Source organism: Desmodus rotundus, chromosome 4 (assembly GCF_022682495.2).
Source record: "Desmodus rotundus isolate HL8 chromosome 4, HLdesRot8A.1, whole genome shotgun sequence".
Lineage (NCBI taxonomy): Eukaryota > Metazoa > Chordata > Mammalia > Chiroptera > Phyllostomidae > Desmodus > Desmodus rotundus.
Genome location: NC_071390.1, coordinates 173080168 through 173105546, shown reverse-complemented (window position 1 = coordinate 173105546; position 25379 = coordinate 173080168). Strand labels below are relative to the sequence as shown.

General features: G+C 43.7%; 1 protein-coding gene across 10 annotated transcripts in view; it reads right to left on the bottom strand.

Moving 5' to 3' along the window:
• The window catches only part of LDB2 (LIM domain binding 2), a 329224-nt gene that overhangs the window by 181942 nt on the left and 121903 nt on the right, over positions 1-25379 (bottom strand). For all 10 annotated transcript variants that reach the window (XM_053922422.2, XM_053922421.2, XM_045182729.3 and 7 more), the window contains exon 2: positions 20515-20617. In XM_053922422.2, coding sequence (XP_053778397.1) covers positions 20515-20617 — 103 coding nt within the window. The remainder of the gene's footprint in view (positions 1-20514; positions 20618-25379) is intronic.

The window sequence follows — 25379 nt, the reverse complement described above, 5'->3', positions numbered from 1 at the left end:
AAACAAAGCAGTTGCTCTTGGTCACCAAACTGAATGAGATCGACATAGGAAAAGGATATGCACAAGAGAAGGAAGAGGACGTCCAGGAAAACAGTGTGCTGAGCTCCTAGTGCGACTGAAGGAGGCATTTGTTGAACTACCGCGAGTGAAACGGGAGTGGAGTGGCAGGTAATGGGTTGCCATAGAATAGGCTGAAATAGAACAAAATGGAATGGATCAGAATGGAATTAAGTGGCCAACTTGCCACTTGTCTATTCCAGTTTCTGGCTTGTAGATTTAACTCATTGCTATGGACTGAACTGTGCTCCCCCAAAATGCATATGCTGAGACCCTAACCAGGGCTCTCTCATTATCAATGGGATGATACTTGGAGGTATGAGGACAGCTCACGTGTGTGTCAGGTGAGCGCACAGCAAGATGGTAACCACCTACAAGCCAGAAAGAGAGTTCTCACCAGGAACTAAGTTGTCCAGAACCTTGATCTCAGACCTCCCCGGCTCCAGAACTGTGAGAAGATAAATTTCTCTTGTTCAAGGCACTCAGTCTGTGGTGTTGCGTTATGGCAGCCTGAGCTGATCAACATACTCATACTTTCCTAAAAGGTCTTCAGGGGTCTCCCCAGCCTGCTTCAGTGTCTAAATCCCTGGACCAGCTTAGGCTGTCTTCAGCTGGTAACATATTTTGAGAATATTTTTTTGGTCCATGTGAGTTTGTCTGCTTCCATTCTAAAGCAGTTGCTCAAGGAAAGCAAACCAATACAATCTGAAGCTATCTGAGGCACATCCGACCCCCTTTTCAAAACCCACCTAGTTGGCCTTTCAAGCTGGGGGTGAGAGTCTGAGAATGTCCCTGCAGGAATTCAGCAGCCTTGCCTGGAAAAGTAGATCCGTTCTTCTAAAGCAATTTTTTGTAAACAATTTAGCCTATCAATCTTGAGTTGCTCAGATTCCAGTCTGTCTTATTATGGATTCAAACCTGCTGCACAGAGAGAAACACTCTCCCTCCTTTCAGAACTGTTGTTTTGAGACACCCAGCTTTATGATTTCCACTCCCCACCCCCAGCCTTGCCTTTTCAAAGGAGCCTGGACTTGGTTGGAGCTTTCTTTTATAAATTCAAACACAATTATTACTTATGCATTTCAGGACACCCTAAAACGGTAAAGGACAATACTGTGGCACTCACAGTAACAATGCCTTCCTTTTTATCCCCTGCCGAGCTCCAAATGTTGCTTCATTAGTGTGGGTTTGATCACAATGTTCTTTGCCACCGTAGCTTCTATTCCAGAGCCCAAGGAAGCTACAAATGCTATATAATATATGATTATTAACCTACATCAAGCAAGTCACAGTGGCTCAGTATACTGTTTTTCTACCAATGCAGCCCTTCATTAATAACCTTAATTATTATGCATGAACAGAAGAGGATTTATATCGTGCAGAAGCCTGAAATTGCCATGGCAAACTCATTACCATTGCCAGCTACAGTTCTATACAGAAGTCAAATTGGAAAATGCGAGAAACTGCCTAATACAGGAAGTTGTATTTAGAGACGGTTTCTCTCATCTGTTTGAAGAAATACAAACATCTGAAGTATGTATCAACTGTTAGAAACCAGGATGGGGCAGGGGCGGGGGATGTGGAATGCCGCCTTCCCTGAAAAGGGGTTTGGCAACAAAGCAAAAGCAATGTAAGTTAAAAATGAACACTCTGCACTTAGAAAACCAAATTATGCAAATCCATCCACTTCCTACCTAGTTACTGTTTCCCTGCACTGGCGGATTTTGTAGGGTTGGGAAGAAAGGCATAAGGGGAGTTCGTAATCCGCAGGGTTACCTGCTGATGTTACACAAATCTTAGCTGGGGAAATGAGCCTTGACTGGAACTGGACACACATTTTTTTAAAACCACCAGAACAAAAAGAATGAAACCATGAATTAGGACAAGCATCAAACTCAGGGCCCTTCCTAGGCGGAGCGTTCAGGTGAAATAGAACAGCACGACAAAGTTGGTCCCAAATCAAATGAGGCTGCTTGTTCCCCTGATGCAGTGGCTTTCCCTACCCTTAGTAATAATGGAAGGTAGGAATAAAAGGGATTTAATCTAGTCACTCAGGATTTCACGATTTGAGGGTGAATAAGAGTGGTGCAAAACTTCAACTTGAGAAAGATGCTGTGGGCAGCATAATTCGGATGAATTTGAGCAAATACCCAATTATGGCATGGGAATACATGGCATCCGATTCTCAGCAGTTGTGGGAGCTCTGGACAAATCCAATGTGCGTAAGTGCTGTCTAGGAACTGGTCTTGGAGTCAGGGTAGTGATGGAGCCAGTGAATGACTGGGTTATAAAGCCAAACGTCTACAAGTCGGGGTTTAATACATCTGCCCCCAAGGGAAGCTCTGGGGTGCAATGACATATGGAGGAGAAAGCCCTGCGGAAACAGCAAGCGCTAGGTAAAAATGGTGTGTGTGGCCCCGGTGGATCCAGCTTTGCTCGCCTTCCAGTCCCCTGCTAACAGGACGAGCGCGGGGACAGCAGGCACGCAGAGCGCTGCCTCCTGATACGATGCTTTATGCCGTCTTAACTGTCGTACACAAACCACCCTAGGCATCAAGGCAACAATTAACTTCAGTTTGATGTTGCCTAATTACCATGTTTACTTCTCACACTATCATCACATATCGGCTTATTTTAAAAATATTGTTATTAATGGTAACAGATAAAATAAATAAAAACCTCAGTCCTTGGGAACGATGAAGCTGCGGACGACAATCTTTGTTTTCAGGGATGTGGCCTGGCACAGAGGAAAGGGAACAGGGTTTGGATTCGGGAGGGCAAAAAAAGAACCCCAATCTGAGTTCAAATGTTGACTTGGCCTTAGTTTTCTCATCTGATAAATGAGGAAAATAAGAATACTTGCCCTTTTAGAGCTGTCCAACTTATTGGAGAGATGAGATGCTTTATGGGCTATTACGGACCTCGTTTGTGGCACATAGGAGTGTCTCCTGAGATGGCTATAATGCTAACGATGATAGCTACCAAAAAGGGCTACTCATGTCAGACCTTCGGGGCCAGGGGGCCAGACGTTGGAAGACTCATACACTGAAGTGATTCATCCAACAACTATATGTTTCATCCTGTTGATTAGTAAGTAAATGAGAGAATGAATGAATGAATGAATGAAAGAAAGAAAATTTAAGAAACCTGCCAACACTACTAATCACTAAAAACTTAAAAGTTGCATCTCTGATTCCCAGCACAGTGCCTCATGCTCAGAATTGGTTGTAGTGAATGAAGTATAATTGTGTTTTTAAGAATTTCCAAATAAACCTGGTTATACCGATGGTCACCCATACCTGGCCTCCCACCTTCCCCTCCTCCTGACCAAGCCCGTCCGCTCCCTCTGCCATTGCAGGTCCCCCTCCTCTCCCTGCCTCCCCTCCAGCTATCGCCCACATCGGAGATGCTCTGTCTTTCTCGTCGTATCTCAGCAAAGATGAGGGAGAACTATTTCTTATCTTCTAAGGACTCAGGTTATAGAGTGAAATGCCTTAACTGGGGTACAAAGAAATGAAAACAGTCATAATTCTTCATACCTGGTGGTTATTATGTTTCTAGGTGGGGCACCCAACTATGAGTGCCTGTTTGCACTGGTTCCCTAAGTCACCCACCTCTAGGCACCACTCTGCCCGTGGCCCACTGACACGGTAAGAAATAGGGAGGGTGACCTAAAGGGTCCTGGAGGCCTGCCTGTAAGAAGATCATCTCAAACTGACTCTCTATGTGCAACAGCTCTTCTCACCCCTGGGGCCAGCTGAGTTCTCCTCCCGCCCTCTTCTCTGTACGCCTCTTGTAAGAGAATAGCTGTTGCCCATGGAGCTGGAACTGCAGGCAGGAGCAGGAACAGTGCCACCACCCTGGGCAGCAGCCTATGTGTGCCCAGCAACACCAGCCACGGCAGGCAGAGGCCATCCCCAGCCTCCTGCTTCTTGCCCATGGCTTCCTCTCTCCTCCCACTCTCTGTGCCCTAGAACCTCGGCTCTGGGTAAGAATTGTCCCCTCTAACCACCTGCTCCCACTGGCCCTCAGACACACATGTTTAACAGATTCTAATTCACATTCAGTTTAGTTTAATACTTATGTTTAGAAAGTGGCAGGGGTAGAGTCCAAACCACATGATTTAGGGGCTCCCTTTCAAAGACCCAACCAGGGGCATCGTAATCTGATGCAGTCCACTGTTTGGGAGGGACATGCCCTAAATATGGGACATGTTACTCAGGAAGACTGTCAGGAAAACAGAGTTCAGGCATTTCACACGCTCTGTCATTTGATCCGTAATTGTACCTCACCCTCCTCCCCACCCACCCAAAGCGATGATACAACTTGCATCACGGTGAGAACAAAATGATGAAAATATGATTGCATTTTTTTAAATGAAGAGGAAGGAGGACTACTTACTAATAAGATATATACAAAGAGATTTGAACACTGGACATTATTTTACTGCAGCCTTCCCATGATGCATTGTCCAAGATTAGAAGTTATCACCTAGTCTGGACAGCTTGTGATGTTATTCCTACACTACATAAAATTAATTCATATTTTGCTCTACAAAGTCCATGCTTACTTGAAAATTTCAATAATTAATGAACAAATCTTAGGAGTGTTAAGTGTAGAATGAATAAATATGCAAATAGATGAAACAGCACTCGCAGCCCCATACTGAATAAACTCTTATCATGGAATATTTACCCATAGTGTAGGAAAACCTGAGTTCAAGCTGGTTGATGTTTCAAGCAATATAGAGTGCTTTAATAAAGGGAGCGGTTAAAAATTCTAGACCCAATTGTTTTAATTTGGAAATTCCCTATTATTTTGGAATGTCTGTCCCAAAACCTTTGTGACAGAGAAAGAATTAGAACTTAATTTAGAAAGAGGGGGAGAGAAAGACTGAACAAGAGAGACTGCCACTCAGTCCCACCGAATGGTGTTTTCAACTGGGCCTCTGTTTAACTAAACCTCTGTAGGGAACCCTCAAAATAATCTTCCTTCAAAAGCCTGATTTTTGAACTCACTATCAGTTTCTAGAATTCCTTTTGATGATAAATATTTTAAATTTTCTTATGCAGATAAATTTTTTTGGAGAAGGTGTAGACAGTAAGTGCAAAGCAGAAAAGAAAAAAAGAGAAATTGTTATGACTTTAACATACACTAAAGCAACTTACTTGTTAATCACATTTTATATCTGAATTTGAAGTGTCATACTTTTAAAAATTATAATGAAAATGCATTGAAAACCATGTGTTCATTTGTTGGATTATGTGAGAGAGGTTTCTGGAACATGAGATAGGGGAATCATGTGATAACATCATTCATTTCACATGATTAAGGAAAATAAAAAATTTTAAATTTAATACTTGGAATTGGAGATGGGAAAGAGATACCACAGATTCCATTATAAGACCCCAGTAAATATGTCTTGGCTTTATTTTATTAGCACTAAACTATGACACCCTCCATTTGAAACACATCAGCTTTGTTTGTGATTCTCTAAGAGACAGCTTTCATCATTCTGTCTCCTGGCACAAACCCACATGTTTAAATTCTTCTTTAATCTTGTTGTATTTGGGTGTGTTGCCGGCTGACCCTGCCCTGAACAGGCCACTTGTGAGCCTGGGTCTACCATGATGCATTTTCTGGTAACAGTTGCTTAGCTACATTACAAATCTTTTGTTCTTTGCCCATGGGATCAATCCCACCAGACCTCTGGCAGTGTGAACTGGTCTTTAGATTGTCCCTCCGTCACCTCTGTCCTTACTGCTGCTGAAGCCAGAGTGTCAGGCGCTCACTCATGAACTTTCCGCATCTGTTTGATTTTTGTTTGATGTTAATGGGATGCTGCTGTAACGTAACTCACGGACCTCTGGGGCGTACCCGCTCCTTAGGCTTCTCTCTGCCATCGGAGAACTGTGTTCTCAGTGACTTTTGATTGATGTGTATGAATATGCACTTCCCTTCTATACTACATGGCACACAATTACTCTGCCCTACACACATATTTTCATTCATAGTTCCACAGTTTTCAGTCCCAGTAACTGCTTGGACTACCTCAATGTAACCTATGTATCTTACTTAAAGTTTAAAAAAATCCCATCCTCGACATCCTGATTGTAACATTCATGAGACCAGAATGCTTTGCACATTTCAGGAACATATGGCCAGGAAAGACTCCCCATCAGAAGTGCTACTTGTAAACCCAAATCAAGCCCTTGAAAAAGTTCATTAACTTTCTCAAGTAATCAGCATCGAAAACATAATTTGATAATGGGTAGTAGTTATAATCAAGTTTCTCAAATTCTATTTTAGTTCACATTCAGATACACGGTATTATGGGCCTTTTGTCCCCTCCAAGGGTGGCGAGCGCTGCCTCTCCATCCCGGGCAGACCGTTTCACTTCCCTGGAGTTCTGGAAGGTCTTCCTTTTAAAGCATGACGGTCTAGCCCAACGCCTCTTCCACCCCTTCCAGCTAGGTCTAGCGTGTCCATTCAGCAATGCTATTGAGCGCCAGCCCCGCAGTCAGGCGAGGTGCCCGGTGCTGGAGACTACAAGAGGAAAGGGCTCTAATCACCATCTGAAGACACCTCCAGCGAGGCCCCGGCTGAGCGTCGTGTAAACTAGGACCATGAACTAGGACAGTTCTGCCATCACAGATGTGTGAGCCATAGAGAGAAGGGATCCATTAATTCTCCAGAGAGAACTGGGGAGAGAGGAGGGCTGCGAAGAATGAGAACTGGTATGCCAGCTAGAAAAGCACTCTTTCCCGAATCTGAATTGAAACGTCATCACCCTGTCTGCCCGATAGTTACACGACAATCTGTGTTCACTTTCATTTGTCTCTTCCCCCAGGTACATTTTTTTCCCTAGATTTCACCCTTTGCAACCACCTCAGACAGGTGTAGCTTGACCCCCCACCCACCCATTATCTCCCCTGGAGAGATTGGTTTATGCCCCCGATTTGCCCTCATGGCATCCCATATATTTTTCTCATAACACTTCTCACAACTGAAATGACTTAATAACGAGAGCACCTTTCCTTTATTAGCTATTAGCTCGCAATCTTGAGAAACTAAAGTCTAGATTACCTAGAATTGTCTAGAACCTAGAGTCTAGATTAGAATGTTCACGAGGGCTGTCTTGTTTGCTGGGTCCCCAGAGCGGAAGCAGATTTGAGGGCACAGAGGAACACAGCGTGTACCTGTTGGATAGACACGGGCTGAGTCACTGCACCGTTTCTTGCACGGCACGACTTTTGGATTCTTTTACCTCCAGCCACCTCCAGCTGCTTTGATGTGAAGCACGCAGAACTGGGCCCATGTTTCCAGACTCACCACTCTACTCCCAGATGCAGGGCAGAAGCCTCCAAAGAGGATTCTGAGCCCCACAAACAAAGGGCATGTGGCCAGGCCAGACTTTCCCTTCCCTGACTGATGAGCACATTACAAAGCAAAGAACATTCATGGAATCAGACAGTCCCCATCCCATGCTCTACAGGTTTTGGGTCCTTGAAAACCAACAGTCTCTGAAAAACTGTGGAGAGGTTCCTTAAAGCCGAGTTCCAGCCCAAGCAGACTGCCAGCCTTTGCCCCAGCCCCTGTCCTGGCCTTCGTGTGATGCGCCTCTTCTCCTCTATGCTTCGCTCACTGCCCCCACTCATCTCTGCCTCTATCTCCCCAATTCTGTGCACCACCTCTGCCATGCCTCCCAAGGCCCCCAGGAGAAAATGACCTGTCTTCTCAAAGTCACAAGCCACTTTACACTTGTTTGATGACACCTATCAGGAAGCCCTGTGCATAACGATGCACTTGGCCAGTAGCCCTGGAGGCAGAATTCTAGGAAGGCTCTCAAGGTTCCCATGGTGTGAGCACCCTGCACGATCCCTTCCCCTTGCGTGTGAGGGGCTTGTGATTCCGCTGAGGCATCACTCCCTAATTATGTTACATCAGATGGCACAGGCATTGTGCAGCTGTAATGAAAGTCCCTAAGGTGAGGTCTTTGAGTTCACCAAAAGAGAGATTACCCTGGGTGGGCCTGGCCTCCTCAGGTGAGAGATTCTCCCGCCTCCCTTGGAACATCAAGCTGCTACAGTGTGCAGGGAAGCACATGCCCAGGAACAGCAGGAGGCTCCGAGGAGCTAAAATCAGTCTCAGTGAACAGTAAGTAGGAAAGTGGGATCTTCTGCTCTACACCTTCCTGCAACAAAATTCTGCCACCACCTCAGAGTCTCAGAGGGAATCGCAGTCCCAACTGTGAGACTGGGCAGAGGATTCAGTTAACCAGTGCCTGGATCCTGACCCACAGAAAAATGCAACATCATATGTGTGTGTGGTTTTCCACTACTAAGTTTGTGGAACCTTGATAGGCTGCAATAGAAAATTAAAACACGCACCAAGTGGGTCGTCTCCAATTTTTTTCACGTCATTGAATTTGATGAATGCGAATTCGATGAATTCAATGACACTTCCTCTTGCACTTGATTTTGAAGGTGATTCAAAGAACAACATTAAATAATACATCATCCCTAGAAACTATGTTACTTCTAGACTATATTCAATAAAAAGGAGTATAGCACTTTTACCTAGCTAGTCACTCAGCAGAGCCTTGCGTTTTAAGAATTGAGACGTGTGAATTCAAATCCAGGCTCCATCACTAACTAGCTGGATTACCTTGAACACATCAAAGCCAAGTCGACTTCTTGGTATGTTACCTATAAATAATCATTCTAACAGCTACCACTTGTTGATAAACTCCCATGTATCAGGGACCATGTGTGTATTATTTACAAATACCATAATACCACGCCGAAGAGTCATCATATTCATTTTACAGATGGAACTAGAGAGGCTCAGACAGATTAGGTGTCATGACCAAGATCCTGGTGTCCCTGCAGGACAAGGCAGGCCATGATTTCGAAGCTTGAGTGTCACACAGGCCTGGGCCATTTGCCCTTACAGTGCGGGGTTACTGTGAGGTCCTCTCTGAGGGACTGTCCTGGGAATGCAGACAGAGCGCACGACTTCCACAGCGCAAAGCAAGGACAGGACCCTCCTCCCTCACACGTCAGAAGTAAGTCACATCTGAGCTCCGGGCAGCGCAGATGTGTCCAGGCTGGGGCAGTGACAGACCCAGCGCCCAGGCAGGGAGGCTGCACGGGCTGAAGACCTCATATACTTAGAGTGGTGGGAAGAAAGTCAAATGTGGACTCTCTGAGCCTCAAAGATATTCTCAGGGTCCCTCTGGAAATAAGCATAAATCTTCAAATTTATCCAAAGTTTAGCAAATTCACAATGACAAATGTAACAGTTCCTCTAAATTGAAGTTTATCTCTTGGCAGTTTGGGAGGCTTGGAGAAAATGCCAGCCACGAGGACTGGGAAGGAAATAAATCTTTAGATTCCCTGAAAACATAGAGAGTTTTTGTGAAAGACATATGGAGGCTCGCATACTGCATCGAAAAAAAAAATTTATAAATGTCAGCTTTGTAGCAGCAATGTTGGAGGGATTTAAGCAATCCACATTTAACTGTGATGAAAAAAATACGCTGTGAGTACAATTTGCCATTAGGAACTAATTATTCTTAACCTGTCTGTTTCCAGGAAGATGGCTCCAGAATCCAGGGAAAGACATTAGGGTTTTTTCCCCATCCAAACAGGTAACATTAAAAAATTCTCTACTGTTTAAAAAACTACTGAGAAGCAGGATGGTAAAGGGGCCACAGTATGGGTGCCTACGGCAGAAGCGCTGAGCTCTGGGTCTCCAGGTGCCTCTCTTTCTTCATCTCTACAATACAAACAGTCAATATAACACCTGCTTCTGGGCTCATAGTTGACGATGGAATGAGATGCTAACCGCCAGTCCCGCTCAGCGAATATTAACCACGAGTCTCCCCTCTATCCCCTGCCATGGCAGGCGCAGAGGATACAGGGAAAAATAAGACAGCCCTCCCCCCACCACGGACTTACAGCTGGTCCTGATTTATGAAAGAATTTTATAAACGGCAAGGCACTATCTGAATGCTTGTCATTCACACTCATTAACCAACCCACAAGGTTATTGTGGGAAACATTTGAAAAATGGCCAAGACTCCACTATGTATGTGACTCTTTTTTTTTTCAATTTATGATATTGTAGCAAGAATTACTTATTTTGGACTAAAAATTAGAATCTGGACAAAACCACAGCTACTATTAGAGGGTCTTGTAAAAAAAAAAACAAAACTTTTTTTTTCCTTTCCAAAGGGAAAGAAGTAACAAACTTCAACTTAAAACTAGGGAAAGTACAAAGAGAAACAGTAGGTATCACATGCATTCCTTGTTTCTCTGCGGATGGGTCATCTCCCCTTTTCCTCCTGAAGGCTCCGAATGGGGATTACGCCAATTAAACTATGCCCTGGGTGGCAACAAAGCCCAGAGCTAAAAACAGGAAGAACACAGGGGAAACACCAACTGTCAAGAGATACAATGGGACCTCAGGACAGACACCACAAACACCTCGTGATAAACGTACAACTTAGAACTTCCACTAAATAGTAACATTGCTCAGGCAATGCCAAAGATGAGTCTGGATGCAATAAATCTTTACTATTTCCACAGCCGGGGCTCCCTGCATGGAGCTGGAGGACCATTTTCTTAAGTAAGGCATGGTGCTGGTCTGACGTTAATTTAACAAGGTAATTATCAGGTGAAATATAGCTGCCATGCTACTGTGAACCTTAGTAATAACTCTCATAATTACTGATTTCGGGCCCATCTTTTTTAAAAAAATAATAGAGCTCTAAGTACTAAGGCATTTTATAGGAAATACATTCAGGCACAGTGTCTGATGGTATGCAGGACTATTAAGGATGTAATTAGTGGTTTATTTACAGAATCTGCCAAACAGGGTTTATCATATGTCTTATGATGCTATTGAAGAGAAGCAAATGAACGTGGAGACGTTATTTTATGCAGGCAACCTTGAAAAAGTTGATTATCACTGACTATTTTAAAGCTTGAAAGTCGAACTTTCTTAATGCCTCAATTGAATAAGAGTAGCTGACTTTATCAGATGCTAGTACTTCATACATGTGACATGCCAAACATTTCCAGAGGAGATTGTACGTGGCCGAGTACCTCTCTCAGGTAACTAACTTCAATTTCTGGAGTATTTTCTTCTGCAACACCCCCCACACACACACGAATCATCATCCTTTTACTGAGGGCCATCTCACGTGGTTAATTTTATCTGGAATCCGAGAGTAACATGGAGACATCACATGTGTCTAGGAGGAAATACCCTCCCAGGCGTTAGTGACGAGGCTTGCCTCACGATTAGATTCTGGAAGAACTCCTGCATTTTCATTGTTCTCAGTGTAACTAACCTGTCCTGGCATAGCAAATGATGTATTCTGCAAATTAAAACAAAGACAAATTGCAAATAAGATTATTCAGACTAAGTACGACATGTATGTTTAGAAAAGTCTGTAAAAATAATGTGATGGTCTCTTTGTTCTGGACAATGTGGAGAACTTGTCTCAGAACTTGCTCACATGTGACCTTACTTCCTCCTTCTACAGATCTTCAAAATGATGATTAGTATCAGTTGTCAATTTCCACTTCTCCTGGCTTGTGGAAAAGTGAAAGATCAGAAAAGTTCCCATCAAAGAGTATACGAAAGACGGCACCACTTGGGAAAGGACGAACTTCATAAAAATAAACAAGCACACCGAAATTGTTGTGTGAAGCGGATTCTCTTGGAACGAATAATAAAGCAAAATGCATGAAGGCGCCCAGTTCGGTAAGGCCTTGCATTCAAACACTCCAACGTGACTAACCTGATCACACAATAAACAATGAAACACACCCTGATGGGTGATTTTGTCACGAAGCCTCTACATTCTTAATGAAATCCACCTGAACGATGCTGAATACAGTTGCAGAATAAAATGCTAATTTAAACGGACTTCCACAAATGCTTTACTTTACCCCATTTTCATAAATAAGGTGCATTCACCACCCCAAAACACTACACAAAAGTCAAGAGTAAGCTGCACGTTGGCTCACCCCACTAAGTAAGAACATCACAAACCAATGTCGTGCAAAGGAAATACTGCAAACATCTCAGCTTAAACTGATTTTTCAAGATGCTTTTTGTTTTAAAAAAATCAATGTTATATTTGAATACAGAGTCTAGAAGTACAGTGGTGAGCATTATGAAAAACAGGTTCATAAAACAAGGGTATCGATATGAAACTATCTGGCTAAGATTAGGTTCTAGAAACAATAGCTCGCTAGACTTATAGTGCCTCCAAGGCAAGAGATTTTGTTCATTCATCTTCTTATCACCAGAGCACAGAAAGAAACTGTTCATCTTCTTACCATGCAGGGCATGGAAAGTCCTTGAGAAAGGTTAAATAAATAAACAGGGGTTTTCACTGAAATTAAGTCTATTACGACCCATTCAATACGTAGTAGATTGATGTACCTAGCTAACCAATCCTAAGTACTACATATCCTATGAAATTGGACTTAGTAGGTGGTTGGCAGACTAACTACATAGTGAAAAACTCTATCAACCCATGGCCCAAAGCATTAAAGAAAAAAAAAAAAAACAGTCCTAGAGTTTTAGGTTGGATAAATGCAATTTTAGTTTGCTGTTTAAAATGTTTGAGTCTCGCCCTGGCTGGTATAGCTCAGTGGACTGAGTGTGGGCCTGTGAACCAAAAGGTTGCTGGTTCAGTTCCCAGTCAGGGCACATGCCTGGGTCGCAGGCCAGGTCAGGTCCCCAACTGGGGGCACATGAGAGACAACCACATATTGATCTTTCTTTCCCTCTCTATCTCCTTTTCTTCCCCTCTCAATATGAATAAATATATAAATAAATCTTTTAATGAAGTGTTTGAGTCTCAAGTAGGAGCATATTCTATGAAACCAAGAGTCAGGAAATGCATGCGCCAGAACCCCCATAGAAATCATAGTCACACAGAGCCTCAGAAACACCACCAACTGTCCATCTCCTGGTTAGCACATCACTCAGACCGCAACTTAGCATTTAAGGGTGGTTACAGGTCTGTCTTCTCAAGCCTGTGTATTTAACAAAGACTCTTCTCTCCAGGAGAAACCCAACAATCCTCCCAGGTTTCTTAATAGCTTGACTTACAAAAGGAAAACAAAAAGTCATGAAATCCTAAAGACCAATTACAAATATGGTGCTAATTATACCTTCGACTTGTAGAGCACTTTAAATTCATTCGAAGTACTTTTATGTCCATTATCTCATATAATCATTAGTGTGGTATTTATTAGCAAGGAGGGAGTGGAATGTCTGCTCAATCTAATGTGATGGCCAATTTGCAACTCTTGATATCATCAATTGGAACCACAAAAGGGCAGAGATTCAGTTTCCTTTTCCCCTCAAAGTCTATCAGTCCATCGATCAGTTGTAGGCTTTCTCTCTCTCCAGTCTTTTTTGTAACTAGTCCCGGGTTTTGTACTGAATATTAATATACCAAGAATATTTTCTTTTGGAACAACTTAGCTGATTGTCTTAATTTCAGGTAAGAGTTTTGCATACAATAAAATAAAAAAGCAAATGAAAAAATTGTGAGGAATTGCCTTTCTCTCAAGGAACTGTAGGCCTCGCTATGACAACATCTGGCAAATAGCAACAACTCTGTGACTTCTGAATGAATGAATCCAAGAGTGAGTGCAGGAACAAGGGAACTTTGAATGATGGGCTGCATTAGTCTAATTTAATTCATTCCAAATCTGGCCAGTTGAATGAAGGCTGCTATTGAAAAGCTTCACTCACTAAAACCACAAGCTCAGAGGCGAGAGCCATCCAGAAACCATTTAGTGCAGCCCCATGGAAAGGAAACCATTTTCTGGAGTCATCTGAGATGAAGACGTTTGTGCCACCACTCAATGAAAATGCCACAATCATCCAGCAACTGGCCATCAAGGACCACTTGGACGCAGTGCATTCTTTTCTCTATGATATATTTTTGAATGGAACTGAAGTTCATTTCCTTGGCCTTGGTAAATAAAGATATCAAGACCAAAGGTAGCCAGAGCAGTGGCCAGCACTCAGTAAGTGTTCCACAGCTTCTTGCTCTCTGAACAAAGCAGGTCACAGAATCCTAATCCTCTGTTGGACAGGTGTCATAACTGTAATATAATAGTTTGGGACTTGTTTGTTTAAATCATCATCTTCTATTAATATTAGTTTTACTCCCAATTGATTAAGATGTCCATCTCAATTCTTAAGGTGTCCATATAGAAAAAAGACAGAAGTGATGTGGCTTTGACCAAAGCCAGAGTTTTTCCTGCTATGTGCCAAATGACTGAACGAATCATGGGAACTATCTTCTATTTGAATCCAAGTGACTGGTGTATCATAGGTTTAACTCATTCCCTTAGTCATTTATCCATTCATTCATTCATACAATAAGTACTTATTGTGTGCCTTCCATGGGCACCGCCAAGCTAGGGTTCTGTTATTTAATCTAATTTAATCTTCACAAGGACCCTATGATGTTGGTATTATTACCATGAGGTTACACACGAAGAAGTTGAGGTTAAGAGTTTGAGCAACATGCCTAACGTGACGTCAGGACCCTACCACTGCACAGCTGTGGTAGAGAAGAGACTCAAACTAAATTCCTGTGGATCCAAAGTTCACGATTTTCACTTCTACTTCCATAAATTAAAAAAATTTAAAATAAGGGAGGACTTTTTAGAGGAACAAAGTGACTTTGTGGAGGGAGATTCCCCAGGACTAGCTAGTGTATCTCGCTTGGAGAAGATGGGCATCTTCAGCGCCAGCTACTCAAACCTGCGCCCTTCCAGGTCTCAGGTGGGCTCTCTCTTCATACTCACACTTCTGGCCTTGGAATCAATCCCTTCTCCTGTGGGCTGCAGGGCCGCTCTTTGAACATAACTTTTTTAAATGGCCACATTCATGCCACAGTAGTTATTTGGTGTGGTGCCCAAACACCTATGCATATATTAAAGGACTGATTTCCCCAGGAATCTATCTTTAATCATGTAATATATTTAAAAGAGAGAAAGAGAAACTGGGGAAAAATGCTTTCAAAGTGCCTTTATAGCAAACACAATAAAAGCACAGCTGGATGAGGTGAACCACTAAAAAACAGGGGGAAACTAGTAACCAGAGGGGGCGATGTTTCGTAGGCCTCATAGAATTTCTCCACCTTAGGGATCACATCCCCACACACAACACAGAAAAACACATTACAGGTCAAAACCAAAGAGTGTAGTCAATCAGGCAATGCTATCAGAGAGATCAGAAAAAAAGGGAGGTGGGAAGAAAATGTAAAAGAGAAATGAGCCCTGGCTTGTGTGGCTCAGTGGATTGAGTGCTGGCCTGTGAACCAAAGGGGTGCTGGTTCGATTCCCAGTCAGGGCACATGCCTGGGTTGTGGGCCAGGTCCCCAGTAGGGGGTGCATGAGAGGCAACCACACATGGATGTTTCTCTTTCTTTCTCCTCTCTAAAAAAATAAATAAATAAATAAAATCTTTTAAAACCTTATCTTTAAAAAATGTAAAAGAGAAATGAGTGTGGAAATGATTCCCTAGGACTGATATTTGAAGGACCAACATGCGGTTCTTCAAACTGTCTAATGGGACTTAATCAAGAAAAACGGGGGCAAAATAACGCTAGGAAAAGTGATGACATGTCCTCAAACAACTTGCTTCTTCCGGAGAGTGAAATGTTCCCCCAGCAGCCACAGAGGGAAAGAGAGTAAATAGTCTTTTGCTAGTGTGACTATAAACATGTAAGGTCATGCCAGAAATCCTTACTCCAGACAGAATACGGAAGTCAAGGTGAAAGGACAAGGGTGTGATAGGACACTGCTGGCACCCATCAAACCTGAAATTCCAAACAACAATAAAAGATTAATGACAACTGTATCTGAATTGCCCTGGGTCTCAATCTAGAGGCTGCAATGTGCTCATCGGAATTCAATCGAATAATAATAGCTGTTTTGGGAGCAGGTTCATGGTGCCAGAAACTCTGCTAAGAACTTTACATGTATTATGTCATCAAACTCTCACTTTTCCTGACCAAAACCTCACTTTTCCATTGAGACCATTAATGTTTACAAAGTGACTTCTGCGTGATTTGGCAATCACGCAGTAGTAAGATGAGGCTGGATTTGAACCAAGGTGTCAGAGCCCCTCCCTGAACAACACAGCTTTCCTAAAATGTAGTCCAATAGGAACTGCCCCCAAACAAGATGGCATTTTAGTAGTAATATCATTTCTCACCCTAATTGCCAAAGCGATGACAACCTAGACATGTTTAACCAAGTGCTGGAGCCCTCCCCCACCAAAGTAGAGAGCCCACACAAACTCACCCACCTTCCCTGCTCTTTCCCTCCTCCTGCTCATCACTTACTCCCAAGGCACAGCTTGTTTCTGGAAGTAGGTTGTCTCTTCAAGGTACATTTCATCAGGAGCTGCCCAGCAGAGCAGTCCTATAGGCTCCCAACTGACCGGTGGGGCTCTGTAGGACGTTGTACACACTGAGCACACTTGCTAAGCACCCTCCAGGGGCAAGTCTACCCAGTGATGCAGAAAACCTACACAGTGCTGCTGAGACTGGGCACTGTTATCAATAGCAATCGTCAATGCTGACTACCCATGCTTCTAATGATCCAAGGTTTTCAATGGGTTACCTCATTGAATTTTTACCCAAAGCCAGTGATGATAGCATTGTGCCCATTTTACAGACGAGGAAATGAAGGCTCTGTTTACCAAGACTGGCACAGATTAAAAGCCAAGAACAACAAGCCATTTGCACTGAACCCTCATGCTCTTTCTCCTATATCGTGTGGCCTCCCAGCCTCTCCAATACCGTGGGACTCCCTGAATCTATTTTTCCCTGAAAGGACTATTCCCTGAATGAACTAGGAACCAACATTTCCTACTGATGAAGAACATGGCCAAAGTGGACCTGGACACAGCCTTGGGGCCCTGAGGGGGTTACCATGACCTTTATCTGAAGGTGTTGGTGATGGTCATAAGGAGAGAGAAGAGAGCTACATGCCCAAAAAGGAGTATAGGAAATAATTTGCTTGAAGCAAGCAATCAACCTAAGAACAGTTGTTTCTGTACAAGACAGAGAAGGAAAATCACACACGATGCTGGGAAGTAAGTGTGCCAAGCCTGTGTGCAGAGGCCTTTGACACCCCACTCCTCTGCTCGCTTGGCCTTCTCTGTCATATTGGACACGGTAATTATTTGTGACTTATGTTCCTGGAAATGTGTGAATTGAAGAATCCGTGTCTTTCCCGTTAGCTACGGGAGGATGTAGGAGTCCAACGGGGGCAAGGGAGGGAGGGTGTCCTGACTTTGACTTTGAAGTCAGTCTACAGAGGGCCAGTGACTCACCAGCGGGGACTCTCTGGACCAAGTTTCTATTTCCAGAAAAGACCCTTTTCAGCTCTAATGTTCTTTAATCACCAATCTGCTGAAAAGAGGAAGTCACTTACCCCTCGTTCCCCAAGGAGAAAACTAAGTCCCTAGGAACTGCCAAGGTCTCCAGCTGCTTAAGGACACACAGCCTGATTTCTGACATGGTCCAGGAACCCTGTCCACTCCGCACCTCTCCACGTCAGCCACACCCAGCAGTCTCTAGCTCTCCAATCATGTCCCACCTGGGGAGGGCGTCTCACTCCCATCAGGAGAGTGGAGACTGGGGTGGGTGATCCAACACAACCAATACAAAGGCACTTTCTGAAAGAGCACTGTGTCTCCCAAAGCATAATTATTTCCTGAATTATTATACTGCTCCCCTGCCCACTTAAAGTAGATCAGACCACATCCTAGAGCTTATTTGAAAATGCCAGCACAGTACTATAGATTAAATTCCTCCAGTGAAAAAACTCCAAAGATTTTGGCAAAGAGATTGTTTTCCCAACATTCTGTTTGGTGATATAAACTTTCTCCCAAATGTCAATTGATTCATTCAATTATTCATTCAGCAAATACTTACTGAGCACCTACTATGTGTGTGTTCCTATATTCACCTGAGAATCCAGCAATACATAACATAGAAGTCCTGTCCATGAGGAGATAACATTCTAACAGAGGGCGACAGTGCACAGATATACAAGCAAACACATATTACAGGATCCATGTATCTAAGAGATATCTTAGAGCCAGAGGGACCCGCTAAGAACATAGAGATGGGGAGGGAGAAGAAACAATTTTTCCTAGTAAGGTCTAAGGAAACCTCATCTGGAATATTTCTTAGTACCAGGAATGAAAGTAATTTGGGGATTTTTTTAACATATACAAATTTAATAGCCAAGTCTTATATTTTCTCCCGAAAATGCAAAGCTCTTGGCTCCCTGGGGGGTCTCAGGGAAGAGCGATAGCCTGTAGCCCGGGGCCAGCAGGTGTTCTCCCAGCCTGGCACAGCCTGTGGGGACCACGAATGGGTTAAGGTGGCGGCGCCGGTGCCAGGAGCGCTGCATAAACAGCGTGTGTCAGGCGTTCTAAGCATGCTTCATCTTCTCTGTCTTCCAGTCCTGGCCGTCAATCAGCTGTCACTCGCCTGCACATCAGCAGTGTGTGCACATCACCAGGCTGTCAGCAAGGCAGCTGATGTGACTTGGCTCCAAGCTGTCAATCATCTTTGTTTCTCTCCTCCGCTCTGGAAATATTTTGGCTCACGGAAACAAAGAAACCTGGGCAACAATGGCTCAGAGAAAGGCACTGATCATACCTCACCCCCAAATGATGTTGGGGTGGGGGATGGACAGAGGGGAGGCTGGGAATCTATTGTATTAGTACAGGCTTTAAAACTGTAATTCTAGTTCCTGGAGCAGACCCTGATGAATCCTGCACCCCCCCCCAAAAAGGTGTAGGAACAAGGAATAAAAAAAAGTGGTAACTTGAAGTTATCTGAGCTTATTCCTCAGAAGAAAATAAGAAGGCTCACAGGATGGATGACTACTTCATTCAAAATTATTCACCATTGATCAGGCAGCTTTGGAGGAGAGAGTAATTGTCAGATTGCCGAGTTCATTTATTGCCCAGGGTCTTCTGAAACAGCAGCTTCCAAGCCCAGCTCCCTCACTGTCTCGTGCATGAAGCTGCTTGGAGGAACCTACACCCAAGATAGCAAATTAATGCACCAGGACCCCCAAGGGGTGGTCTTACCTGTACTTGCAACAGGAGTCATTATGTCAAATAAAGACACTCTAAAACAGCCTGTTGTCTGACATACTCACTGCCTCTCTCACCCAAAATATTCATTAGAAATGCTCCATGCCTTTAAAAGCCCAAAGGACACAAATCTAAAGAGATGCTCCTGGCAATGAGTTTCAAAGGGCAGCAAATCTAAGTTGCCAGTCTCTCTTCAGTTTGCCACCATCATATATTTGCAAATCACTGTGCATATATTAGCATAACTAACCAACTCATTATGCAATAGATCCAAATACTACCAAGTCTTCTGAAGTCCCCCAAATTAAACAACAACAGCAACACCACCAACAACAACCTGTTGTTCCCTATGGCTTCGAAATACATTCAGCAACAATCAGATCTTTCCATCGCGTTTATCAAGAGCCTGTTAGCCATCAGTTGCCCGACGCTCTGGGTTGCCTCATTCAAACATGCTGCGGCTGGTTCCATCATCATCTGCATGTTTGTGGCACGTGGGATGTTTTATCCTCTGACAGATCCTTTCATATGTGCAGCCTTGATTTCTGGAAACACGTCTCCCTCTGATCTAACCGGACACTAATTGCCTTTGTGCTGATGTATCTGTGCCTCTCAGTCTTACAGCAGAACTAGCAAATCTGATCTCTGACAAGTTGGCTGAACCTAATCAGGACAGATCAGCTGTTGCCCAAGGTGCCACAGGCTGCAATTTGAGAATCCGTACGGAGTTATCACTCGCTGGAAAGACCGGGAACTATAATTCTGTCAACACCAATCCAAAACTGTGTGTTCAAAGCAGCTGTGGCCTCCCCCGCCCCCCAAGAAAAGATTGTGCTTGTCAAATAAATACCTGAGCTCATTGATAAGAGGGAATTGGAAGGATGTGGCTGATACAGTGACTGCGAGGAAATTTTTAAGGAACCTTCAGAAGCAGAATATTGGGTGTAAGTGTGAGCTGTCAAGGATAAAGGGGAGTCATGGGGAAGAGATGGATGGAAAGTCTCCACAATCCATCTCTCACTTATCATTGAGTGACTGGGTTCATATTTGCATCGCTCGCTAAACAGACAAGTGCCCAAACCCTCTACGCCCTTGAAGGCAAGCTCTCCCAGCTGACTCGGGCTGCTGCCCCGTGACAAGGCCTTGATCAGAAGTGAGAGCGTCCTCGGGAGGGGATGGCTTATGTCTGGCTGTCAGCACTGTGCTAGTCTCGGGAGACGCCTGCCATTTTCTTAGAGGCGCAGAAAGAGGAACTATTAGAAAAACAAACTTCTTTCTTACTGTATCGCTTTGGTCCATCTTCCAAACAAAATGAAAGGGTTAACGTGGCGTCATCTTCAAAAAACTCAGTGGCAAACGCGTCCCACCAGAGGTTGTCGCTGTCCTGCAAAGAGACAGATCATTTATTGAACAGGCAAGAGTGGAAGATATCTCAAAAAGGAAAAGAAAAAGAAAGGAAACCCAGTCACGCTAGCAGATGTGTGTGGGTGTTCTCGAAAGAGGGTGGGCAGGTGTTCGGTCACTCTTCAAATTAATTGCCTCAAATGGGGACCGAATTCCAACTCAATAAGCACGTCAATGCAAACTGAATGGAAATTCATTTTAGAGGACATATTTGGGAAGATTTAATAAATTTACTCTAGAGCACAAGGATATTTTTAACAAAAAGGTTAGATTTAATGTAAAGTACGTTCAACTTTCTTTCTCTTTGCTCTTTTTTAAGAGTCCAAATTGACAAACAGAAACCACAATATTACAAGTAGGTTAAAGAGAGTACATTTTTAAAACATAATTTATTCAAAAAGGGGCATAGGTGGCTCACAGCCCTACTGTATGCAAATATCCCAGTGGGAGACGCAGGTGTGAGTGCTACGTGGTAGATGATAGATAGATAGATGGATAGATAGATGGATGGATAGATAGATAGATGGATGGATGGATAGATGGATGGATGGATGGATAGATAAGACAGACAGACAGATGCATTTCTGCACAAGGAACCATCCATCAGACACACATAGATTGTCCTTGATGATTGTTTTTAAGATTATAGGCAACCACTAGCTTGTTATTAAAAACAATTATTAAAAAGGAAGCTGTTCAGCACAACACATACCATCCACATGAATTATCTGTTTGACTTGGGTTGAGTGTTTCCCTTGCTCTCCAGAAAAAACCTTGAAACTGGCCCAGGGTAAGGCAGTGACAGGCTTTGCTAAGTCTCCAGGGGCAGAGGGGGACCTCCTATAGCAGGAATTAGGAAGATTATGCCGAGTGTTATATTTATAATAAAAGGGGAAATCGTACCCAGGCCTTGTGCTCTGTAAAGTGGCCTATTTACCACCAAATTCTTAAGCACACTCTTTTTCCAGAGAATTGGTGGCTCGTGCCAGATGCAGGCCTGAGATGTTTCACAGCTGCCTGTCAGATTGCGGTGGGGGGTGGGATAGAAGGGGGCCTACCGCTCCCCACTCAAAGGCCCCAGGGCTGAGGCCCTGGCGGAGACATCACAAGCCTCTCTTCTTCCCATTAAGTTGTTCCGCGTTTGACAACACTGAGCTGTTGTCACTGGCAGGCTGCAGGAACAAGCCTGCCGTCCTGACGAGAATAATGAAGGGGCCACTGAAGATGGATGCCATCCCCTTTCCAAAAAAAAGAAAGTGAGACAAATGAATTTTTTTTTTGGTCTCCTTTTCTCTGGCCTCCTCCCAATCACCACACCAAAAGCCAACACTTTTCTTAGTAAAAACACAGTAAATATAAAACCACTCAGGGGCAACTCATGGATTCACATACAAACTACTCCTTTTACTCCTTTCAAAAAATTCCACTGCTAAGATTGTATCCTAAGCACCCTGAAACACCAATCCATAAGAACCTATGCACCCTAATGTTCATAGCAGCACAATTTACAATAGCCGAGAGCTGGAAGCAACCTAATTGCCCATCAGTAAATGAGTGGATCAAAAAACTACGGTACATTTATACAATGGAATACTACGCAGCAGAAAGAAAGGAGCTCCTACCCTTCGTGACAACATGGATGGAACTGGAGAGCATTATGCTAAGTGAAATAAGCCAGGTGGTGAAAGACAAATACCATATGATCTCACCTTTAAGTGGAACATAATCAACAAAACAAACAAGCAAGCAGAATATAACCAGAGACATTGAAATTAAGAACAATCTGACAGTAACCAGAGGAGAAGTGGGAGGGGATAATGGGGGTAAAGAGGGAAGGGTTTTCAGGAACAACTATAAAGGACACATGGACAAAACCAAAGCGGGTAGAATCAGGGGAGGGAGGTGGGGGTGCCTGGGGTGGGGCAGGAAGTGGTGGGGGGTAAATGCAGACAACTGTACTTGAACAACAATAAAATAATTTTTAAAAAAACAGATGTTAATTGAGCATTTATAATGTGCAGTCTCTCAGGATGAAAGTTGGGTCCCTATCCTCAAACTCACCTGTCATAGACTGCCAAGCAAGACCCTAACAGGCAACCTCACTCCATACCTGAGACCATGGCATGAAGCCTGAGTGCTGTGGGAGCTGTCAGAACTTCTAAAAAAGTCAGTGGGCTTAGAAGGGGAAGAAGCAGCTGCAGAAAGAAACCCTATTTGGGAACCTGGATGCATTGGTGTATTTTCAAATTGCTACACAGATGGATAATGAATAAATAGTTAACATTTATTGAGTGCTTACCACCTGCCAAGTACTATTCTAAGTACTTTATGTGCATTTTCCCACTTGCTTTTCACTACCTCCCTGCTTCTTGTTTTTTTTCTCTCTCCAGTGTAACAATAATATAATTTTCTTGTGGCAGGGGTTCTGTTTTGCTGACTGCTCTAACTCCCCTGCCCCCAAATGGTGTCAAGCCCATGGTATCACTCAATAAAAGTTGTTTACTATATGAATAAAGCTGCTCACCTTGTTATTCCTACTTTACAACCACAGAAGCCGAAGCTTAGGTGCTGAATGCAAGTTGCCCAAGTACACGCAGCCCAGACCTGGTGGCACTGGGATTTAAACTCAGACCCTGGGACCCTTGGGGCCTCGGACATCGAGACCCGCCCCTGCTTCTCTGCCTGACTTATTTCTCCGGCAGGCTTTGGGGAGGCAGGGGTTACGGTTCAGCTGGAAGGGAGGGAAAGCTGAACGGGAACATTCTACCTCAGGTTGGTTCTTTCTTCCAGCTCCTCGCTGTACTGCGCTGCCCCGTGGTGGGGACTCCTCATGCCGGGGCCATCTGGCGCTACACAGGACAGCACGTGGTCCTACATCCTTGGTGGAATTTGCTCTGCGGGCAACTCTCAGATCTCAACCCCATCCCAGCTACGTGAACTTGGACAACTAACCTCACTCCCTGAGCCTGTTTCCTTGCTGGGCAGTGAGGGTAATAACAAGGGTAACAACAGTCGTGATTACCTTGCAGAGTAGCTCCAACAACAACAAAAACAATGATACCTCGCAGGGTACATGTGAACATTAAATACGTTAGTGGGCATAAGGGCCCGGCAGAGAGCCCAGAACATACTGACAATCAATAATAACATGCCTTTTCCCCCACTTCTATGTACCATCTTCACCCTCCTTTCTAGGGGATGAGACGTTCCACGTTCTGGGGAACTGCATCAAAGACGGGCTTTCTAAACCCATCTGTTCGAAATCACGCACATTTCCCTATCACTCGTATGTTCTGTAACCCATTCCCCTGGCAACAATACCTGTCTGCCACACAGTCAAAGCTCTGAATGGAAGTTTACAGGCTCTCTTGGCCCCTGATGGTTTTTCCAAGGCCCCGTGACAAGCTCTGGTACTCCACCTCCATTTTCCTATATCCTGACTCTGGTTTCTAGCATCTCTGCTAGAAACTGGGGCAGTGAACGGTGAAATCCCAGGGAGAACCCAGGCTGATCCGAAGTTGCTGGGAGAAAAGAAAGGACTCAGACTAAGAGGAGGTGGAGAATTGCCTAGGAGGCGGCCTACAGGTTTCCACCCTACAGATTCTGCCCTACAGATTCCGCCCTACAGGTTCCGCCCTACAGGTTCCTGGGGACCCAGGCAAGAGAGTGCTGTGTATGCAGCAGCTGAGAGAGGCCTAACGCTTCAAGAAGGGGAGGGGTCATTTGATTCCAACTAACTGCAGTGGATCATGAGCTGAGTCACTGCCTCAGAAAATCTCAGGACAGGTTTGGCGGAAGGTCACCTCAAGTAACTCTGTACACACACAAAAAGTTAACTGGCTGTGGTCACAAATCTCGGAAGAACATTCCTAAAACAAAAATATAATATGTAAGTTCACAGTGCCAGACACATTATAGGGACATTAAAAATATGTTTTGGCTAGTGTATAGAATGAATGAATGAATGAATGAAAGGAATTCCTTATTGTTTCATCACAAACCCAACTCAAGAAAGTTGCTCTACAATGTTTTGAAGAGATCTTGATTGTTGACACTCCGTTGTCTCTTGGCTGATATTTTTTAACTGGCATAAAAAATTTTGGTCTATTTTTAAATATAATTGTCAGTTGCCCCCACATATATAAAGCTTTTGAATTCATCCTTAGTTAAGAGGACAAATGTTATTTAGGAGAAGAAATAAAAGAAGTAGAGCCTTAAGAAAAAAATTAGTAAATGTCAAGTACAAAAACCAGTCTTATATTGGCCTTATATGAAGCAAGAAGATTAAGGAAAGAACACGTATGCATGGGGGCCCCTGGGTTAATACTAGTACCCATCACCTGACATTTTCTAAGCACTTACCATGAATTGAACATCTTAGATTCACAAATACCCTAATTGCTACCATGAGGAAAAGCAGGCAGCCTTATGGAGAATTTATATCCTTATGCTCTAAGTTACACTGATTTCACCATGTGAATTCTGCCTCTTAGTTGCTAGATGACCTTAGTCAAGTCCCCTAACTCCTTTGCATTTTGCTCATTTGTAAAGTGGGAAGGATTTCAGTAGATTCTGAAGACCATGGAGCAACTGCCCAGCGTACAGTAGCTGTTCAGTAAATGGCAGCTGTTATTACTCATCATGGCCTCATTTGACCCTTAAGATATTTATAGAGAAATCAGAATTTCAAAAAAGTTAAACTACTCAGTAAAGATCAGATAGCTAGCTAGAAAGTGGTAAAG